Source organism: Lotus japonicus, chromosome 4, assembly GCF_012489685.1.
Source record: "Lotus japonicus ecotype B-129 chromosome 4, LjGifu_v1.2".
Taxonomy (NCBI): Eukaryota; Viridiplantae; Streptophyta; class Magnoliopsida; order Fabales; family Fabaceae; genus Lotus; species Lotus japonicus.
In genome coordinates this window covers 45663239-45684942 of record NC_080044.1, presented here as the reverse complement: position 1 = coordinate 45684942, position 21704 = coordinate 45663239, and the positions used below count along the sequence as shown (strand labels likewise).

General features: G+C 39.4%; 3 protein-coding genes across 3 annotated transcripts; all 3 read left to right on the top strand.

Annotated features, from left to right (window-relative positions):
• The first annotated feature begins 3030 nt into the window (after window positions 1-3030).
• LOC130712808 (uncharacterized) lies at window positions 3031-4377 on the top strand. Its single transcript, XM_057562622.1, has 2 exons — window positions 3031-3511; window positions 3629-4377. Exons 1-2 carry the CDS (start codon window positions 3031-3033, stop codon window positions 4375-4377), a joined length of 1230 nt encoding a protein of 409 aa, XP_057418605.1.
• An 8723-nt stretch (window positions 4378-13100) lies between these two features.
• Window positions 13101-13853, top strand: LOC130712807 (proline-rich receptor-like protein kinase PERK7). Its single transcript, XM_057562621.1, has 4 exons — window positions 13101-13170; window positions 13279-13349; window positions 13445-13512; window positions 13619-13853. Exons 1-4 carry the CDS (start codon window positions 13101-13103, stop codon window positions 13851-13853), a joined length of 444 nt encoding a protein of 147 aa, XP_057418604.1.
• A 4677-nt stretch (window positions 13854-18530) lies between these two features.
• LOC130712806 (uncharacterized mitochondrial protein AtMg00810-like) lies at window positions 18531-19559 on the top strand. The gene has a single exon (XM_057562620.1). It carries the CDS (start codon window positions 18531-18533, stop codon window positions 19557-19559), a length of 1029 nt encoding a protein of 342 aa, XP_057418603.1.
• The last annotated feature ends 2145 nt before the right edge of the window (window positions 19560-21704 follow it).

The window sequence follows — 21704 nt, the reverse complement described above, 5'->3', positions numbered from 1 at the left end:
AACCCCGTTTTTTGCTAGTGGCCGAGACTTGTGGGTATGGTACCGTGTCAAAAATCAATTTTTGGGTCTGTATGGCCTGAGCTATAGCGTAGCTCTTTCAGTTGTCGAAATTTTGGCTTTGGTTTCGTGTCATTCGGAGTTCTGTAGCTCGAGTTATGCACATTTTAGCGAACAAACGTCTTGTTGTCCATTCGTGCCTAATTGTCGAACTCTGAAGCTTCAAAAGCTTCTTTTCGGGTTTTGATTAGTGTTAATAGTGTATATTGTTTCGTAGTAACTAAGCAATGGTACTTTGCTTAAGGTTTGGAACGAGTTGAGCTGAGGAAAGAGGTTTTGGAGCAAGCTGTGAGGTTTCACGGCGGAGGAGGACGCTCTAGAGAACTGCTGAGTTCGGGAACTTGATCTTGGATCGGATTTCGATGTCGAGCTTGGATGGAGAAATAAAAGGTAAGGGTAACTCAGTATTAGAAGTGTCTTGAGTCTTGCATGTTTAATCGCACTACATGCGTTTGAGATGAATGTGTTTAATTTGATTGGCGTTTCATTGAAATATTGGTATGCTTGCAATGTTGTATGCTTGCTTATGTTGACTGTTTCTGAGGCTTCGACCATTGTTAAACAATAGAGATGTGCGTCTCCGTTTTCTGGGGCTTCGGCCATCAGTTGTTGTTGATACTCTGACTGTGGTTATGTTGAATGGTGAACTGAATTAGTATGCATTTTGTTGAGACTTATGCTTGTTGATAATATGAATAACATATGATTATTCTGACTTGATTACTGAGTTGGAATTGTTGATTGAGTGACTACTGAGATTGATGAGATGTTGATGACTGACTATGACATATAGGGGTTGAACTTAAGTGGCGATGAGGTGGTTGTGTCCCACGTGATCGTCTCATCTTTCGAGATGTTCCTAAGTGGAAATGAGGTGGTTATGTCCCACGTGATTGTCCCGTCTTTCAAGGCGTTATAAAGTGGTGATGAGGTGGTTATGTCCCACGGGATCGTCCCATCTTTCGAGATGTCCTAAAGAGGCAATGATGTGGTTGTGTCCTACGTGATTGTCTCGTCCGTTGTGGTGTTAAGTGGCAATGAGGTGGTCATGTCCCACGTGATTGTCCCGTCTTGTGAGACGTTAGTGCTCGATCCATTTTGGTAGCAGCATATAGTCGCATTATAGGGCACTAACAATTGATTCTGTTGTTATCTGATTTCATTCTATGTTGTTGATATTTGATTTAATGCCATGCTGCTGATTATGTTGATAGTTGATTTAATTCAATGTTGCTGATTCTATGCGTTGAAATCTATCTGGATTGTATTGTTAGCTTGTCTATTGGAATGTTTTGAATTACCCGAAGTGGCAATGAGGTGGTTGTGTCCCACGTGATTGTCCCGTCTTTCGAGGCGTTATAAAGTGGCGATGAGGTGGTTATGTCCCACGAGATCGTCTCATCATTTGAGATGTCCTAAAGTGGCAATGAGGTGGTTATATCCCGCGCGATTGTCTCGTCCGTTATGGCGCTAAGCGGCAATGAGGTGGTTGTGTCCCATATGATTGTCCCGTCTTATGAGACGTTATTGATTGACCCATATTGTTGGTTTTATTTGTTAAGTTCAAACGCATCATAACGTTTTTAAAATCTTATTTTGATTATAACAATTTTATAAAAGTCTCATTGAAAATTGAACTCACTATAGCATTTGAATTTCAGGAAAAACTCAAGTAATGTTATATGCTTCAACGTTCTATCATCTCAAAAAGTAAAGCTTCAGAAGTTACAAAACATTTTGGGAAGCAAACTGACTCTCACTCAAGATTCAAGTCATTGACCGTCCAATGCCACATCATCAGTCAGATTAATTGAGGACAATTTTTGAGCACCAAAGTTAAAGTTCGATTGTAACCAGTTACCCAACATTAAAATCAAAAGGCAACCAATTGATTTATATTCAAATCAAATCACGTGAAGACTAGTTTACTTCAGCTAAAGGCACGATGACCAACAAGGAAAAAGTACAAGCCGTCAACATCATATTTCACAATTGCCTCATGTCTGAAAAGTAGCTCAAGTATATCACCACCTACTAGCTGACAAACATCATCTTTACGGCTAAAGGATAGACTTACTTCTGAGCTCGCATTAAATGGAGCTACCAACCAAAGCCATTTGAATTAACGGTTTGATCTCATTTCACAACGGCTAGAGCAACAGTTGGATTTTGTCTCTCAACGGCTACAACACTAGCAAGCGAGTATATAAGGCACTCTTGAAGATTGAAGACTAGAGAGAATTAATTTTGAAAGAACAAGAACTCAAGCATTTATTCCAATCTTTTCAAAAGCATTCAAAGCTCGAGCAGAAAGATTTCTAAGAGTCAAACACAAGCCTTTACTTCTGCAAGTGAAAGAGAGAACTTTGTACCTTAAAAGAGTCAAATCTTCTTATTCTCTTCTCACTTAGTCTCAGAACTCTTAAGTGATTCAAAGTCAGTTCTGAACCCAAACACTTAGAGTTCCAGTATCATAAATTCTCTACCACTACTCTTGAACGAAGAGAAATTCTGTAGAGTGATTTAATCTTTGTAAGATTATTGGAGAAGTTCTGATTAATACTTGTAGGAGGAGTCCTGTAGAATACTTGGAGAAGTCTGTGATAATACTTGTGGGAGAAGTCCTGTTGAATACTTGTATTGGAGAAGTCCTTGATACTTGCTAGTGAAAATCTTGGTGGTGGCCAAGTATTGGATGTAGCCCAATCGTTTAGGGTGAACCAGTATAAATCTCTGTGTGCTGATCTTTCTGCTTTACTAACTTATTTCCGCTGCACTAAACAGTTTACGAAAAATCATACTTCACGATTTCTTAAAAGAACTTATATTCTTTTCATAAAACAAAGTTTTAAAACGTAAATTTCAAGTACACAATTCAAACCCCCCTTTCTTGGGTTACTTATTTGCATCTCAATTGGCATCAGAGCCTAGTCTCTAGAACTAACATCTTAAACAAGTGTAGAGTAAAGATCCATGGCAGAAGATCTAGCAATAGCTACGGGCTCATCCACCAACAAGCCTCCATTCTTTGATGAAACCGAATATCCCTACTGGAAGACTCACATGCAACTATTCATTGAGTCCTCAAACTACAAACTGTGGGAAATCATTGAAAATGGCAACATCGTACACAAAGATGACGCTGGAGAACCTATCAAGAAAGATCAACTGACAGAAGTACAACGCAAAGACTATCAACTTAACACAAAAGCAAAGTTGTTCCTTCTATGTGCACTGAGTAAATCTCAGCTGGACAAAGTTGATGGACTAGCAACAGCCAAAGAAGTCTGGGAAGCTCTAGGGCTTGCCTATGAAGGTACAGCGAACGTCAAACAAGCCAAAGTGAGTTTACTTGTGGCTGAATATGAGACCTTCAAGATGAAAGAGAATGAAAGCATTGTTGACATGTTTGGAAGATTCCAAACCGTCGTTAATGGTGTTAGGAATCTTGATCGTAAGTATGAGAATGTTGATCAAATCACAAAGATTCTAAGATGCCTTCCCAGATGATGGAGGCCCAAAGTCACTGCTATTCAAGAAGCTAAGGACCTTAACACATTGAAACTTGAAGATCTCCTCGGATCTCTGAAGGTTCACGAGATAGAACTTGCCCATGACGATGGACTGAAGAAGCAGAAGAACATTGCGTTCAAAGCCAATAGTTCCAAAGTTGTTCAAATAAAGGAGCAATATGAAGAAGAAGAATCCTCAGAAGAACTATCAGAGTATGAACAAGCTCTCTTCAACAGAAAGTTTAAGAGGATGTGGATCAAACAACAAAGAGGAAAAGGTTCATCAAAGAAAGACAACAAACGAGAATCAAGTCTGAAAAAGAAACCTTTTACACACAAAGGAGAAAGCGGCTCAAGTGCAGATAAAAGCAACATTACTTGCTTTGAATGCAAGAAGCCAGGTCACATCAAGGCGGACTGTCCAAGACTAGCCAAAACGTCTATCAAGAAGTCATACTACAAGAAAAAGAAAGCCTTAGCAGCTGGATGGGATGATTCTGAGGATGGTTCAGAAGATGATGATGAAGATGCACATTTTGCACTCATGGCATCTGTAAACAGTTCAGACGATGATGAGGACGATGAGGTAAAACCTGAAAACCTTAAAGAAGAATTCAATGAATTGCTTGAACACTCTTATACTTTATCTGAAAAATACAAAGCCTTAAAGAAACAGTTTGCTAAGCTACAACAAGAACATGAAAAGGTTTTGACAGAAAAGAATAATATCGTTCAAGAAAATAATGTTTTGAAGAAGCAAGATTCTACTAAGGAAGTAGTTGCTTTAAAGAAAAGAGTTAAGTTTTAATTGATGATTTATCTACTTTTACCATTGGTCATGATAATCTAGTTAAACTATGTGGTAACAGTCGCGAATTGTATGATAAAAGTGGGCTAGATTTTGATAGTGAATCAGCCTCATCAAGTGAAGTCATGTTTGACATATCTTTTACATCATCTGATTCTGGTCAAACCAAGTTTGTTGTGAGCTGTATCATTGAGCGAGATGAAAAGAAAACCACTTATGAAAAGAAGGTTCCTCCTAAGTATGCAACTAACCCTTCAGGACCCAAGAAAACCTGGGTACCTTAAAAGTTAATTATCTATGTTGCAGACCTATTTAACAGAACGAAGGAAACACCAACAATGGTATCTGGACAGTGGATGCTCGCGACACATGACGGGACAAAAGTCTATGTTGAAGGTGTGAAAAACGACTAGAAGGGGGGGGTTGAATAGCGTTTTCAATATAAAAACTTTCCCCTTAAGATTTAAAGTAAATCTTTTCGGTTTCTCTAAGATAGATGGTGCAGCGGATAAAGATAGAGAGAAGAGAGAAGCACACAAGTATTTTATCCTGGTTCACTTGATAAATCCCTCAAGCTAATCCAGTCCACCCGTTAAGGTGATTTCTTCCTTCTTAGAATGAAGGCAATCCACTAATCAGATAATTGTTACAACTGCACTTGAAACCTACAAGTGACTAACAATACACTGACTTAGCTATCACTAAGATTCACTCTCTTAGTCTTCTCTAGGATCCGATCAACCTTGATCTCCTAAAGGAATCACCACTAAGATTCACTCTCTTAGTCTTCTTAAGGATACTGACCTACCCGGTCCCTTAAGGAAAATCAAACAACTGTTTGAGGTTGGTGTTTACAAAGGTTTGCTTCTAAATAAGCTGAGTGTAAACCAAATAAGAATAGATGAAGAAAGTAGAGGCTTGAATCTTTTCTTGTATTGCAGCTCTGGGTTTCTCTCTCTTACATAGCTTTCTTCTTTTCTTCAGCCTTTTATAGTCCAAGGTGCAAAGGATATTTCTGTTGAGAGAATATGACCGTTGGAGGGCATTTCTGGAACTTCCAGAACCTGCTGTGGCTGAACCTTGGTAGGTAGGCTTTTCAGAATAGTACACTGCTCTTGTACTTCTCGATAGAGACATTTGCCTTTAACCATTGACTTCTGATCAGAGTTATGCTTCGTGTTGAAACTTGTGAAGCTTGGTGATCAGAGTCAGAGGGATGCTTGGATCCTCTGACCTTCGTAACTTCTGCTTCTGGACCTTCAGAGCTTCTGAACCTTCAGAGCTTCTGGACCTTCAGAGCTTCTGGTCTTCAGATCTTCTGATCCTCAGATCTTCTGATCCTCTGATCTTCTGATCCTCTGATCCTCAGATCCTCTGATCTTCAGATCCTCTGATCTTCAGATCTTCTGATCCTCAGATCCTTCTGACCAATATATCTTCTGGTGTCAGAATCAGAACATGTTTGTCAAAACACTCAAGACAAACATTAGAGTATCATAGTTGTTCATCCACAAATAAATACTTGTTATCATCAAAACATAGAGTTGTACCACATGACCAAATCTTGATCTTACAATCTCCCCCTTTTTGATGATGACAAAACCATGTATTTTGATGAACAACTCTAAACAAATAAACTGAATACACTCAGAGTATAAGGTATCAGAGTTAAAACTTATCCTGATGTGTATAGTTTTTCTTGCTCCTTCTGAATCCAAGACTCGTGCTTGATTCTGAGCTAAGCTCCCCCTGAATCTAATACTTAATATCAACGTTAGTAATATCTAGATTCTGAGCTAAATAATATAGGAGTTGTCAAGATACTATAAGTTCTCCCCCTTTTTGTCATAAGCAAAAAGAATGAAGGTGGGAAAAAAATAGTAAGAGCATAAGACGAGATACTCCCCCTCAGAAGGAATACCAAGGGATACTTGGCTTCTGATTAGCATATCTTCTGATGAGAGCAGAAGTGTGGTTCTGGTGACATCTCCGTTCTGGACAAAATTTCATCTTCAGATACTTCAGAATGAGAAGCTAGGAACCTACTCTTCTTCTGATGACGCAAGTCAGAAGTTGTAGTAGCATCTTCTGATGTTGTTGCTTCTGGTTTGACAAGTTCTGAGTCTTTGTTTCTATCTGAAACAGTCATGCTCATCTCTACAAGCTTTTTCAGCTAGCTTTGACTTGACCAAATCTTACTCTACTGATGCCTCCAAGATTAACTTCACCTTCAGGTTCAAGTTTTGGATCTTGGGACATATGCCTTTCTCTCGTCATGTGTTGCCTGCATCCACTGTCCAGGTTCCATGGTTGGAGTTTCGATGGACCTACTGAAGATATCTGCAACATATATAATCTTATCCCTAGGTACCCACTTTCTGGGTCCTTTCTTGTTAGTTAGCCCAGAAGTTCTGACAACTTTGGGTCTTTCAACAGGATAATGTAAAGGAATTTGAGCATGATATTTTGACATAGAGAAAGTTCCTTTCTTAAGAGATGATGGAGCAACTTCAGAAGGTTTAGAATGACCAATGTCATATATTCCATTTCTGCTTACGCCAAAGATCATTGAAGCCATTAAGCTTCTGTCTACGCTTTTAGCTAGGAAACTTTGAAAAGACTTTTCATACTTAGATTCATGCTTACTATCAGAGGCATCGCAGGCAATAACTTCTTCTAACTTAGCAATTTGATTCTTAAGCACAGAGTTAGAATTAACTAAAGCATGGTTATCATTTTTCAAATCAGATATGATTTTCTCATGTTCAACAGAAGTTTCAGAGGCAGCAGAGAAATTCTTTTTCAACCTTTTATGCTTAGTCAACAAAGAGTTATACTTATCCATGATATCAGACAAAGCATGTTTCAGTTCAGAGGTTGAGAAAGAAGCGAATACCTCATTTTCATCGTCAGAGTCTGGATCTCCTTCTGATTCTGAGTCAGAGTCAACAGCTTCCTTTGACTCTGATCCTTTGTCTTTGACAATGGCCATGAGTCCTTGGACTTCACCATCAGAGTCAACATCCTCTGATTCTGATTCATCAAAAGTCACCATCAGACTTTTCTTTGGTTTGAAATGCTTCTTTAACTTTTTGTCCTTTGATGAACCTTTGTATTTGCTCTGCCTGTGCTTCCAGATGCGGTTGAACTTTCTGGATATCAGAGTCAGCTCATCTTCATCAGAATCTTCTGATGCTTCTTCAGATTCCTCTTCTTCAGCTTGAAGAGCTTTTGACTTCTCAGCCTTAGCCTTTTCAGATTTAGATTTCAAGGCTATGGACTTTTTCTTCTGATCCTGATGTTCAGCACGCTTTAGTTCATGACACTTCAGTATGCTTATGAGTTCTTCTAAACTCATATGCTCAACATCTCTTGTAAGCTCTATTGAAGTCACTAAAGGCATCCAGCTTTCAGGAAGACTTCTGATGACCCTTATGACATGATCTTTTGTAGTGTAGCTTTTGTTGAGAGGTCTTATTCCAGCTACGAGCAACTGAAATCTGGAAAACATATCCTCAATGGATTCGTCAGGTTCCATTTGGAAGGATTCATACTGCTTGATCAGAGACAACGCCTTTGTCTCTTTCACCTTTTTGTTTCCTTCATGTGTCATCTTTAAGGAATCAAGGATACACTTAGCGGAATCACGATCAGTAATTTTCACATATTCTTCATATGAAATGGCACTTTGCAGAATAGCTCTTGATCGGTGATGATCTCTGAACTCCTTCTTTTGATCTTCACTCATCTTCTCCCTTGGGATCTTTACACCATGTTCATCGACAGGAGGGGTGTAGCCATCAACAACAAAATCCCAGAGATCAGGATCAAAGCCAAGAAAGAAGCTTTTGATTCTATCTTTCCAGAAATCAAATCTCTGACCATCAAAGATAGGTGGTCTTGCACTGTATTGATATTTGCTTGTAGTAGTGGTGGAATCCATGAGATTTTCACACTGGCCCGGATCTACTGAACACTGTTAAGTGTGGTAATCAGAACTTGCGCTCTGATACCACTTGTAGGATCACGCGCTTACCACTACGCCAAAACCAATTGGTGTTAGTGAGGGCGCAACGTTATTTCTTATAGCGTAGCAGACAGCGCCCCGTTTCGAATGCTACCTGCAGGCAGGATGCTGGCCCACCTGGACCCAACAATCCCCCCCCCCAGCACCTGCCAGCCAAACTAGCTGCACAGCATGCCTTCCGTGGGATTCGAACACGGGACCTGGCTCTGATACCAATTGAAGGTGTGAAAAACGACTAGAAGGGGGGGGGGGGTGAATAGCGTTTTCAATATAAAAACTTTCCCCTTAAGATTTAAAGTAAATCTTTTCGGTTTCTCTAAGATAGATGGTGCAGCGGATAAAGATAGAGAGAAGAGAGAAGCACACAAGTATTTTATCCTGGTTCACTTGATAAATCCCTCAAGCTAATCCAGTCCACCCGTTAAGGTGATTTCTTCCTTCTTAGAATGAAGGCAATCCACTAATCAGATAATTGTTACAACTGCACTTGAAACCTACAAGTGACTAACAATACACTGACTTAGCTATCACTAAGATTCACTCTCTTAGTCTTCTCTAGGATCCGATCAACCTTGATCTCCTAAAGGAATCACCACTAAGATTCACTCTCTTAGTCTTCTTAAGGATACTGACCTACCCGGTCCCTTAAGGAAAATCAAACAACTGTTTGAGGTTGGTGTTTACAAAGGTTTGCTTCTAAATAAGCTGAGTGTAAACCAAATAAGAATAGATGAAGAAAGTAGAGGCTTGAATCTTTTCTTGTATTGCAGCTCTGGGTTTCTCTCTCTTACATAGCTTTCTTCTTTTCTTCAGCCTTTTATAGTCCAAGGAGCAAAGGATATTTCTGTTGAGAGAATATGACCGTTGGAGGGCATTTCTGGAACTTCCAGAACCTGCTGTGGCTGAACCTTGGTAGGTAGGCTTTTCAGAATAGTACACTGCTCTTGTACTTCTCGATAGAGACATTTGCCTTTAACCATTGACTTCTGATCAGAGTTATGCTTCGTGTTGAAACTTGTGAAGCTTGGTGATCAGAGTCAGAGGGATGCTTGGATCCTCTGACCTTCGTAACTTCTGCTTCTGGACCTTCAGAGCTTCTGAACCTTCAGAGCTTCTGGACCTTCAAAGCTTCTGGTCTTCAGATCTTCTGATCCTCAGATCTTCTGATCCTCTGATCTTCTGATCCTCTGATCCTCTGATCCTCAGATCCTCTGATCTTCAGATCCTCTGATCTTCAGATCTTCTGATCCTCAGATCCTTCTGACCAATATATCTTCTGGTGTCAGAATCAGAACCTGTTTGTCAAAACACTCAAGACAAACATTAGAGTATCATAGTTGTTCATCCACAAATAAATACTTGTTATCATCAAAACATAGAGTTGTACCACATGACCAAATCTTGATCTTACATATGTTCCCAAAGATCCAATCTAAAAAGGATGGTGGATCAGTCACCTTTGGAGGGAACCAAAAAGGACTCATTGTTGGAGAAGATATATTCATCAGAAGATCTAAAGATCAGAAGTTCTGAAGATCAGAAGATCAGAAGACCAGAAGTTCTGAAGATCAGAAGATCTGAAGATCTGAAGATCTGAAGATCTGAAGATCTGAAGATCTGAGGATCTGAGGATCAGAAGATCAGAAGTTCTGAAGATCAGAAGATCTGAAGACCAGAAGATCAGAAGTTCTGAAGATCAGAAGATCTGAAGACCAGAAGATCTGAGGATCAGAAGATCTGAAGACCAGAAGCTTTGAAGGTCCAGAAGTTCTGAAGGACCAGAAGCTCTGAAGGACCAGAGGCTCTGAAGGTCCAGAAGCTCTAAAGGTCCAGAAGCTCTGAAGCGTCGTCAGATCATAAGTCAATGGTTAAAGGCAAATGTCACTATCAAGAAGTACAAGAGCAGTGTACTATTATGACAAGCCTACCTACCAAAGTTCAGCCACAGCAGGTTCTGGAAGTTCCAGAAATGCCCTCCAACGGTCATATTCTCTCAACAGAAATATCCTTTGCACCTTGGACTATTTAAGGCTGAAGAAAAGAAGAAAGATATGAGAGAGAGAAACCAAGAGCTACAATACAAGAAAAGATTCAAGCCTCCACTTTCTTCATCTGTTCTTATTTAGTTTACACTTAGCTTATTCAGAAGCAAACCTTTGTAAACACTGATGACCCGGGTTTATATGATGTTTTTAGGATTTTCCCTTGGAGGTTTTGAGTATTTTTCTTGTGTCTCATGTAGTGTTTCATGCATTCTCATGCATTTTTACTTTTATTTGTCCATTTGCATTAGTTTAGTAATTTTGTAGTTTTATAAGGGCTTTAGTTGCATTTTATTAGAGTTTAGGAGTCTTAGGCAATTTCCACTTGTTTTGGAGCCTTTGTGCAAAACTAACCTCTGAATTTCTAGATATTTTCCTAGCTTTGTCATCAAGTTCTCAGGTTGTAACAGCTGAAGATGGAGTGTCTAGAGGTTTGGAGAATTGAAGGGAGGCTTAAAGAGGCTTAAAGCGGAGTAAAGAGGAGTTAAAATGAAGATCAAAAGGTTTTCCAGCGAGTCAGAGCGCCTAGGCGTGCTCCATTGGCGCCTAGGCGCCAATTGCTTTTTCCAGGGTTCTGGAATTGGCGCCTAGGCGTGCTTAATTGGCGCCTAGGCGCCAATTACCTTCCAGGGGCTCATTTTTAGGATGGAATTGGCGCTCAGGCGCTCTGAATTAGCGCCTGAGCGCCCGGAACAGCCCAGACTCGGGATTTTTGCCTATTAATAGGATTTTAGTCATTTTCTTTTGTAATCTTTGATATCTTTTGATACTTTGTAAAATTCAGAGGTAGAGGATCATCTAGGAGAGTGAGAGAAGGCTTCCAAGCTTGTGTTCAAGGTTCTTAGCCAAGCGTGGCTCTTGCCATGCTTGGCTAATCTCTCTTCTTTTACTTTGGTTTTCTTGTAAGACTTTTCCTTTTGAGTTATAATCTTAAGTTCTTTCCCACATGTTCTTCTTCGTTCCTTGAATCTCATATCCATGCTTTATGTTTCAAGTTAGAACATGTGCTAGCTTTATGTTTTTCTATAATAGAACGGAAGTTTGTTATAGATTAGGGACTTGTTATGGGATTACCTCTTCTATACTTGCTACTAGGAATAGAGGAAGGGTTGGGGTTTGTTGGCCTGAACTTTATAATCTTTATGCTTCAAACAAATGTTTAAGTACACAAGGAATTGGGCTTATCTTTTGATTTGAAAGAATTATCTATGCGAGGCATCGATAGGTAGTTGCTTAGGCTATAACATCAAGGAGAGATTCATGAGAACATGTGCTTAGAATGATGTGCTTGAATTGATTAGTTGAGCAAGAACCCAAAGTAAATCACTCTTCCTTTTCATTTTCTCTTTCATTTCTGAATTTATATTTTCTTTTTTCCTTTTTACTACTTCGTCATTGTTTGCCTCAATAAAACAAACCTTCAAACTCAAAGCTTGAACCGAATCTATTCACACACAATCCCTGTGGTTCGATATTTAAAACCGGGTGGATTCGTACACTTGCGGATTTACCAACAAGTTTTTGGCGCCGTTGCCGGGGATTGTTTGTGATTTTTGGTTTGAGTTACGAGTTTGGAGTTTAGTCTACCTAAGACTATAACTTAGGGCTGAATGGGAGACAACCCATGTTTTTTTTTCTGTTTTGTTCCTGTGTATCAATTTAACTGATTCATTCTTATTCCTAGTGCTTGTTGTGACCTGATCAATTATAACATGATTTGAGGTTTTGAATTCTGTGAACCTGACCTAGAATGGATCAGCTAGTGAATTTAATTTTAATTAGATTCATTGGTCATGAGTTGATAAGTTGATACATACACTACTACAGAAATGACATTTTGCCACGCCTCAATTGCCACGGTTATAGGCGGAACCGTGGCAAAAGCTCAATTGTCACGGTTAGAAGCGGAACCGTGGTAATAGGGGACAATATTTTTTTTTTTTTAAGGGACCGTGACAATAGATACCCCTAAACCTTCTCCCCTCTATCCCACTCTCCACACTCCAACCCTTCAAAACGACGGCGGCAGACCCAAGCTCTCTCTTCTCGAGGTCGACCTCGCTGCCTCTCTTCTGTTCACGGCGACGGTACCATGGTCTCGCTTATCCTCTTCGTGAGGTCAAGCTCGTCACTCTTCCTCTATCATCTACAGGTCTCTGTCGCGTCTTCCTCCTTCGTTCTTTTGTTCTCCATCGCGTCGTTCTCTGTGGTTGTTCTTCGTCGCGCCATCGCCCATCATCGTCATGCTAGAGTCGTTTTAGGTATGAATTTCTGTCTCTCACACTCTCTCCCTCCCTCTATCTCTCACACGGCTATTTTATTTGCTAGCTAGGGTTTCAAGGGACCAAGGTTAGAGAAGGAGTGAAGGAAATTGTGTAATCTTTTTTGAATATGATGATATGAGTAGTTGAAATTGATTGTATAGGTTCGTATCTGTGTTTATTCGATTGTTGAAGTGTGTGAATGTCATAGATATACTTGGGAATTTCTTTGAATCAATTCAGTCGAATAGTGTTTGATTTTTGAAACTACTAATCAATTTCTTGTAATTTTCTTTTTTATGAGCAGTGGCTGCTCTCCAGGACCTATACAGAACCTTGAACTACCCACCAGAGCTTCAAGGATGAAATGGTAGCGATCCTTGTGTATAACTGATGGACTGGGACACCAGGCTCAAAATTGCGATTGGATCAGCCAAAGGACTTGCTTATTTACATGAGGATTGTAAGTGATATGCATGCTTATCTTCTCTTAAATAATCAATTTGTGTAGACTTTTTTTTTGTTAAAAGGATGAAATCATTGTTATTAACTTATGGGAAACATCAATCAGGTCACCCTCGCATCATTCACCGAGACATAAAGGGTGCAAACATTCTAATTGAAAACAACTTTGATGCCAAAGTATGTATATCAAATTTCATGAGCTAGAGATATTTTAAGAATTGTGGCTCTTGATTCCTATTGGTAATCATTGGTTTTATCTATTCAGGTGGCAGATTTTGGATTCGCAAAGTTTAATCAAGACACTAACACATGTTTCTACTTGTGTGATGGGAACATTTGGGTAAAATACTAATAAACCAAACAATTCACAAAGTTTTATATCATTATATGTGTATGTTTCTGTCTGCTAATACCAAATTGGTCTAATCACTTGGTTTCTTATTCAGGTATTTGGCTCCTGAGTATGCATCAAGTGGCAAATTAACTGTGAAATCTGATGTTTTCTCATTTGGTATCATGCTATTGGAGCTCATTACAGGACGACGGCCGGTAGACAACACTGGTGATTATGAAGAGGATAGTTTGGTTGATTGGGTAAATTACTTCAAAGTTCCGAGCTCATTTGCCATTCTTGTGTGGAGTCCTTTAGCATGCTCTGGGTCATCAGTTATACACCTGTAATGAAACAAACAACTCTATAGTGTAGAGTAGACAAATTAAATTTTATCTATATTGGGTTTCATCCAACTAAATTTAATGTGAAATCTCGGGTCATCAACCAAATTTTGTTTGAAGGAGCAGCCAAATAAGTGGGGCTTTATGAGTTTCCTAGTTTACTTTGTAACTTCGTCCTCATGCCAAATTATATTGTTTCTAATTCATCAAACTTGCATTTCCTTTGGGGAAGAACTGTGACTTGTTCAGAAATATTTTGACTTTATCTTTGCTGGTGAAGCACGTTGTGTGTAACCTCTTGTTCTCATTTTCTTAAAAACTTCCGTTCAGAATCACATTGACTAATATTTTCTAGTTAGGTGTGCTCTTGTGTTTGTTTTCATTTTCATTGGACTTTTGTTCTGAAGCACATTGTCTCTATCTTTACTAGTAAAGAACATTTCATGTTTGTAACCTCTTTCTGATTTTCATTAGACTTGTGCTACCTTTGGGTAAGAACTCTCCACTTGTTCAGAAGCATTACTAGTAAGGCATGTCTTCGTTATCCCATTGCTCATGTTTTCATTAGACTTCTGTTTCCATATAGAGCAGATCTCTTGCTTGTTCACACTATAGATACTTACCTCGTGTGTTGCTTTTTTGAAGGCTTGGTCCCTTGGAAAATCAACTCAAACAGAGCAAAGTAGCAACACAAGGATATACAACTCATAGCCCTACAATAATGACAAGGCCTAAACAGGTGACATGCATTTCCCTTTTTTTCCATGTTACTTCTGGTTTACTACTTAGTGCTTTGCATTTAACTAATATACATTCCTCCCTCTCAAACGACCCGTTTCCATGATTTATTTGCTACATGTTTCTTCCTAGAACAAAAAGGGTTTGGTTATTTTTAGCTTTATCAAAGTGCATGTAAACAAAGTAGTGGCTTTGACATAGTGTTGCTCAATTGTGTTTGCACTGTTTAAATTTGGCATTGTAGTATTTTTGTTTCGGCTTCTGCTGTGCTGTTGGTGATGGACTGCTGTTTTTCTGCTACAGTGTGCATTATGGCAAGTTGTTGCAGATGCTCTACTCTCCCTCGCGTCTTTCTGGATGCAGCTAGATCCGATTCTAATTCCAACAAAACTTTGTTAATTCATGCTTTTAACTGATGTAGCTTGCTTTAATTTCTTGAGAGAGTATGCTCTCAACAACAATTAGTATTGTTTTAGACAAATTAGTAAAGTGACATGGATTTTAGTATTGTTTTGTTATTCAAGGCTGGAATATTTGAGTAATTCTGTTAGAATATGTGAATGTTGTTCTCAACATGAGATTTTATGAAATTTATTTTTCTTGAAAAAATGTACTGCAATTTATGCATAGACCAGATCAAATAAAAAAAAACATAAATCTGGCCGTGGTAATTGCACAGCCCAGGTGTACAACATATTGCCACGGTTAAAAAACCGTGGTACAAAAGCCTCATATTGTCACGGTTACGTACTTGACCGTGGCAATATGTGGACTCTATTGCCACGGTTGAGTGGGTAACCGTGGCAATATGTGGACCCTATTGCCACGGTTATCCTTTACCGACTGTGGTAATAGGCGAATCAATTGCCACGGTTCGCCCTTGAACCGTGGCAATTGAGCAATTGCCACGCAAGCTATCGCCACGGTTAAACCGTGGCTAAAGGGCGTGCGGAACCGTGGCGAAAAGCCTTTTCTGTAGTAGTGATAGGATCTTCTTTTGCTGTTTTACGTTTTATGTTTAGTGTTTCAGGAAATAAAAAGGATACACACTTGGAGGCACTCAATCACTTTGAAGGAGGTTCTTTTCTTACCCTGGGTTTTAGTCCATGCATTTTTGCATATTTTTCTTTTATAGTTTTTGTTTATCCAATTTTATCATGCATTGTTATATAGAGTCTTTTATACCTTGGTCTTTATTCCTTATACTCAAATGACATGTTCCCAAGTCTTGCTCACTCACATGATGCTGGTTTTGAAAATGTTTTTAAGTGGATACTTTGTGCTTTCTTTTGGGGAGTGATTGTATGTTTGGGAAAGAGAGGAAGAAACTTCGGTCTTCTAAGTGTTGTCTTGAGGATAGAGTTGATGTGAGTCCACAAGGGTCCATCTTTGACCCTTCACTATATAATTTCCCTGGAGGATTCTGACTCACTTGCACTTCTTGGTTCTGTGTTTCATTTCATGCGTCCTTGAGTGTAGCTTTAGGAGACTTGCATTCTTGAGACTGGTAGGTTTTCTTGTACTTCAGAAATTGTTTTATAACATCTTTGTCCCTAGTTGACCCTTTTGAGCCTTATGGAGATTTCCTTGGTATCTATGTTTAATAGGCTGGTTGTTTGGAGGATTCAATGGGGAGTTGTGGTTCTTAACTCTTGATGGAGCTAGTTTATAAAAAGTGCAATTGTCTCTTGCCCCAAAGAAAAAAAACTGAAAAGAGTCAAAAGAGAAAACCCCCCTTCTAGTCGTTTTTCACACCTTCACACCCGTGAAGGTGATTTCTTCCTTCTTCTGATGAAGGCAATTCACTAAAATCAATGAGTGTTACAACTGCACTTGCAACCTGCTAAGTGACTAACAATACACTGATTTTCTCACTAGTATACTCTCAAGAAGCTGATCTACTGATCCTCTCAAGACTAGCTAAACACTGAATCAAACTTGATTCAGTCCTCTCAAGATCCGACCAAACTTGGTATCTCAAGGAACTTACAAAGTGTTTGTAAAAGCTTTTGGGTTTACAAGAATTGCTTCTGAAAAGCTAATGGTAAACTCAGATATTTAAGAAAAGTGAAGAAATATTGCTAAGAGATCGGTTCGAATGAATTCAAGAATATCAGTAAAGTTTCTTAGCTTCTTTCTTCTATCTTCAGCCCTTATATACTCCAAGGCATATGGTGTAGCCGTTGCTAGGGTTTTGCCCGTTGGAGTGACAATCTTGTAATATCAGACTGCTAGGCTGAACGAGGTAGGTGGCAGACAGACTGAGACTGTATGATGTGTACTATGACAGCGACTTGTCCTTTCACCAGCTGACTTATGATCTGGAGTGCTTCAGATGGACGTTGGTGAAGCTTCTGATCAGAGTCAGACGGAAGCTTGGATCCTCTAACCTGGCAACTTCTGCTTTTGAACAAGTTCCTCAGAACTTCTGAACGTCAGAGCTAGAATAGCTTGGGTCTTCAGAGCCAACTTCTTGCAGGTCTTCAGAACTTGAGTCTTCTACTTTCAGGACCGTTTCCTTCTGGAACATATGGTCTTCAGAACTTCTGACCCCGGTTCTTCAGTACCTCTTGAGAGCTTCTATCTTCAGAACTTCTGAAGGATTTGCCACTGTTCTGAACGAACATGATAAGCTTTAGAGCTCTCTTTTTGGTAACCCTTGGTTCTTCTTCTTCTGATGGGATCGGCTTGGGTCAGAATCAGAACCTGTTTGTCACAACTCATAAAGACAAACGTTAGAGTACCATAATTGTTCATCCTCAAAAACCTTAATTTTAATCATCAAAATATAGAGATGCAACCACTGATCAAATCTTGATCTTACAATTCTCCCAAAATACTTTTGGGCTGAAGCTATTGAAACTGCATGCTACATCCAAAACAGAATATCCATGCGACCCATGCTAAAGAAGACTCCCTATGAATTGTGGCGAAGAAGACGTCCAACTGTATCGTACTTCCATCCCTTTGGTTGTAAATGTTTCATTCTCAACACAAAGGATAATGTTGGAAATTTTGACAACAAATCTGATCAAGGCATTCTTCTTGGATAGTCCACTCATTCCAAAGCATATAGAGTTTTCAACTTCAGGACAAAATTAGTCGAGGAATCTATCAATGTCAAGTTTGATGATCACTCTACTGAATCCACTGATCGTTTGGAAAAATCCTTTTTAAATCTTGATCTATCCGATCGAGAAAAAGAAGAGATCTCCAAGGAAACACAATCATCTGAGACCACACCTGAAGAACTGTCCACTTCACCTCAACCAGCTACTCCAGAAAAACATGATCAAGTAATGACATCAAGTGGTATCCCTCTTCCCAAGGAGCAGAAATACAAGTCTGATCATCCACCGGAGCAGATCATTGGAAGTGTATCAGAAAAAGTAAGAACCAGATCAACATTCAGAGAAGAATCCAACAACGCATTCATTTCAGAAATTGAACCAAAAATCTTTGGACGAAGCTCTACAAGATGAAGGATGGATTCTAGTCATGCAAGAAGAACTAAATCACTTTGAAAGAAGTGAAGTTTGGACACTTGTAACAAGACCCAAAGACAAAACAATCATTGGCACTAAATGGGTATTCAGAAACAAGATGGACGAAAATGGCAAAGTTACAAGAAACAAGGCAAGGTTAGTAGCTCAAGGGTACAATCAATAAGAAGGAATTGACTACATAGAAGTGTTTGCTCTAGTAGCAAGAATTGAAGCCATTCGCATTCTTCTAGCATTTGCATGTCAATACTCCATTAAACTATATCAGATGGATGTGAAAAGTGCATTTCTGAATGGAGTAATTGAAGAAGAAGTTTACGTGAAGCAACCTCCAGGATTTGAAGAACTGTCTGCCTCGGAACATGTATTCAAACTCAGGAAAGCTCTCTACGGTTTAAAACAAGCCCCAAGAGCATGGTACGATCGACTAAGCAGCTTTCTTATGAAGAACGGCTTCTCAAGAGGAAAGATCGACAACACACTTTTCACGAAACATCTGAAAGATGATTACATCCTTGTACAATTGTATGTTGATGACATCATCTTTGGAGCTATAAGTGATAAACTGTGCAAAGAATTCTCCACACTCATGCAAAGTGAATTAGAGATGAGTATGATGGGAGAACTGAAATTATTCCTCGGTCTACAAATCAAGCAAGAAAAGGACAAGATCTACATTCATCAGACCAAATACATCAAAGATATGCTCAAGAAGTACAATATGCATAAGTCAAATGATATGAGCACACCAATGTATCCAAACACTGTTCTGGACAAGAATGATGAAAGTTCACTAGTTGATCCAACATCGTACAGAGGGATGATAGGATCACTCATGTATCTAACATCAAGCAGACCAGACATCATGTTCAGTGTGTGTCTATGTGCAAGATTCCAGGTAAATCCACAACAATCACACCTTAGTGTTGTTAAGAGAATATTTAGATATTTAATAGGTACTACTAATCTTGGTCTTTTGTACGAGAAAGGTAGTGATTTCAGGTTAAAAGGATTTTGTGACGCTGACTATGCGGGAGATAAAGTTGAACGAAAGAGCACCAGTGGAGGATGTCATTTTCTAGGAAACTGTTTAGTCTCTTGGTCAAGCAAAAGACAAAGTACCATATCTCTTTCCACTGCTGAAGCTGAATACGTAGCAGCCAGCTCATGTTGCACTCAACTTCTATGGATAAAGCATCAACTTGAAGATTATAATTTCCATGAAAGTAGCATACCTCTACTTTGTGACAACACTAGTGTCATCAACATAGCAAAGAATCTCGTTCAACATTCAAGAACAAAGCATATTGAAATCAAGCATCACTTCATTAGAAATCTAGTGGAAAAAGGACACATTGATATATCTCATGTGCACACTGAAGATCAACTTGCTGACATTCTCACAAAGCCATTACTGGAAAGGAGATTTGCTGATTTAAGAAGGAGAATTAATATGCAATCTGCATATTGAAGGTATGAAAACGTAGTGTTTCTATTTTGCAGGTATCGTTATCTAAGTCAAACGTTTAATGGAAATCATGCATTGTTCAGCAATTCTATCAACGAGATATCTATGGGAATGTTTTAGTGTCACATCGTTCTATGAAGCTGTCATCTGGAAGTTACTATCGTTCAGTTACACCTGGCTGAGCAATTGTCAAAGTTCAAAGTCATCATACCTTTGGCACGTGCTTCAACAGTTCTTTTCTGAAAAGTCACATCATATTCAATGTGGAACAGTTATTCAATCTGCTTTAATCGCGCGTGTTTTCACGACCCATTATAAAATATTTTCTCTCTCCAAAAGAAACCGTCAGTGCACATACTTCCAAAACCGTCATTCCATATTCTCAATCAACCATATCCCTAAGAGATTTTGGAAACATATCTTTATGCTATCTCATTTGCAGTTTGTACTCTCTCTCATCCAAGAAAAGCAATCCTACTCTCTCTCTGAAAAATTTCCTTCATCTTCCAAAAACCCAAATGGCCGGAATCCTTGCCACCTCTTCTAAAGCTTCTTCAACGAAGGGCGGCAAGATCCCCTACACTGAAATTGAAATGGAAATCATTCAACGCCGGACTGAGAGGATCAACTAGCAACGATCCATTCAACTCCAGGAAGTGGGAGTTGTCAAAACTGAGAAATTGGGTGACAATGCGCTTGTGTCACCAAGATATTTGGATGTGAAGGTATTCGCCTTCGTGAAGAGGGCAGGACTCGTTGATCTTCTCCATCAGGACTGGGCAACTGTGTACAACATGGCACAACGTGAAGTGTATGTGCCGCTTGTGAAGGAATTCTATGATTGTGTTGTGGTGAAAGACAGGCAAACAACAAGATCATCAACGTCACACTGAAGGACGTTGCGGAAGCCCTCAACGTGAGCCTCAACGACAGAGAAAGATACTCTCCAATCTGGATGTCAAAGGTTGATGACTCGAGATGTATCTAGAAGAACCCAGAGGACCCCTTGTCAGTGGAGGTGAGCAACCTCAAGGATGAAGTCAAGTTCAACAATGTTGTGATCAACAAAGTTGTTCATCCAAAAGATGGAGCCAAAGGCCACGTCAATGCACATGCAAGGTATGCATTGTATAAAATTGTAAAGAGAGTGAAGATCAACCCAGCTTACTTGATGTGGAGCTATCTACTCAACTTTCTGGAGAATGGTAAAGGATACCTTCCTTTTGGATCTCAGTTGACCGTGATTTTGGAAAATAAGGGAATCACTACTGAGTTTTTAGCCTGCAAGTCAGAACAACTAGATGAAGACATCATTTGGCCAACACCAATCAAGCTCGGAGATGTTAGCAAGATGAATATCTCCTATGATGATTCAGAAGTTCTTGAAGAATTCCTAACAAAGAAGAAAAGAGAAGTCAGAGGAAAGGAGAAGGCCACTGCCACTGAACAACCTGGCAAAGAAAAGAAGAAGAACCTGAAGGAACTGTCTGACAAAATTGTGAAGGAACCTACCAAGAGAGTTGTTCCAGCTGCCTTGCGAATTGCATCGTATCCTGAGGATGAGCTTGAACAGTCCAGGATCCTACCCAAGGCACCCACTAAGGAACGGTCTATCAGGATTACCAAAGGTGGAGCACCAGTACAGTTTCAGTCTCATCCTGTTGCTTCAAGAACTCGATCTGGGAAAAGGTCACCTGCAAACAAAACTTTGTACCGGAAAGAATCTTAAACGGTTAAGAAAAAAATTCGAGGAAGAACCTGCTGAAAAGGCTTCATAGCCTTTGTACCGGAAACGGAAGATCTTAGCAGATGAACCTGATGAGACACTGGGTGAAGAAGACATTGCTTTTCACACCAGACTTACCAACTCCCTTGGAACCATATTCCCCTATCAAGAGGTAACAACCAATCTCTCTAATCAAGAATTTGTAAATTATTTGTTTGATGATTCCTATGAGCAACAACCACATGTGTAACAACCCGATTTTCGGGTGTCACTTTAGTAACAAAAAAATAAAATGAAGCGGAAAAGCAGGTATTTTTTTTCATTTTGATTAAATATAAATAGACTTGTCGAAACAAAGACTCAACCCAATCGCGATTAACAGCGACTAACATACGTTAAAGGTACAGCCCTCGCTGCAACTG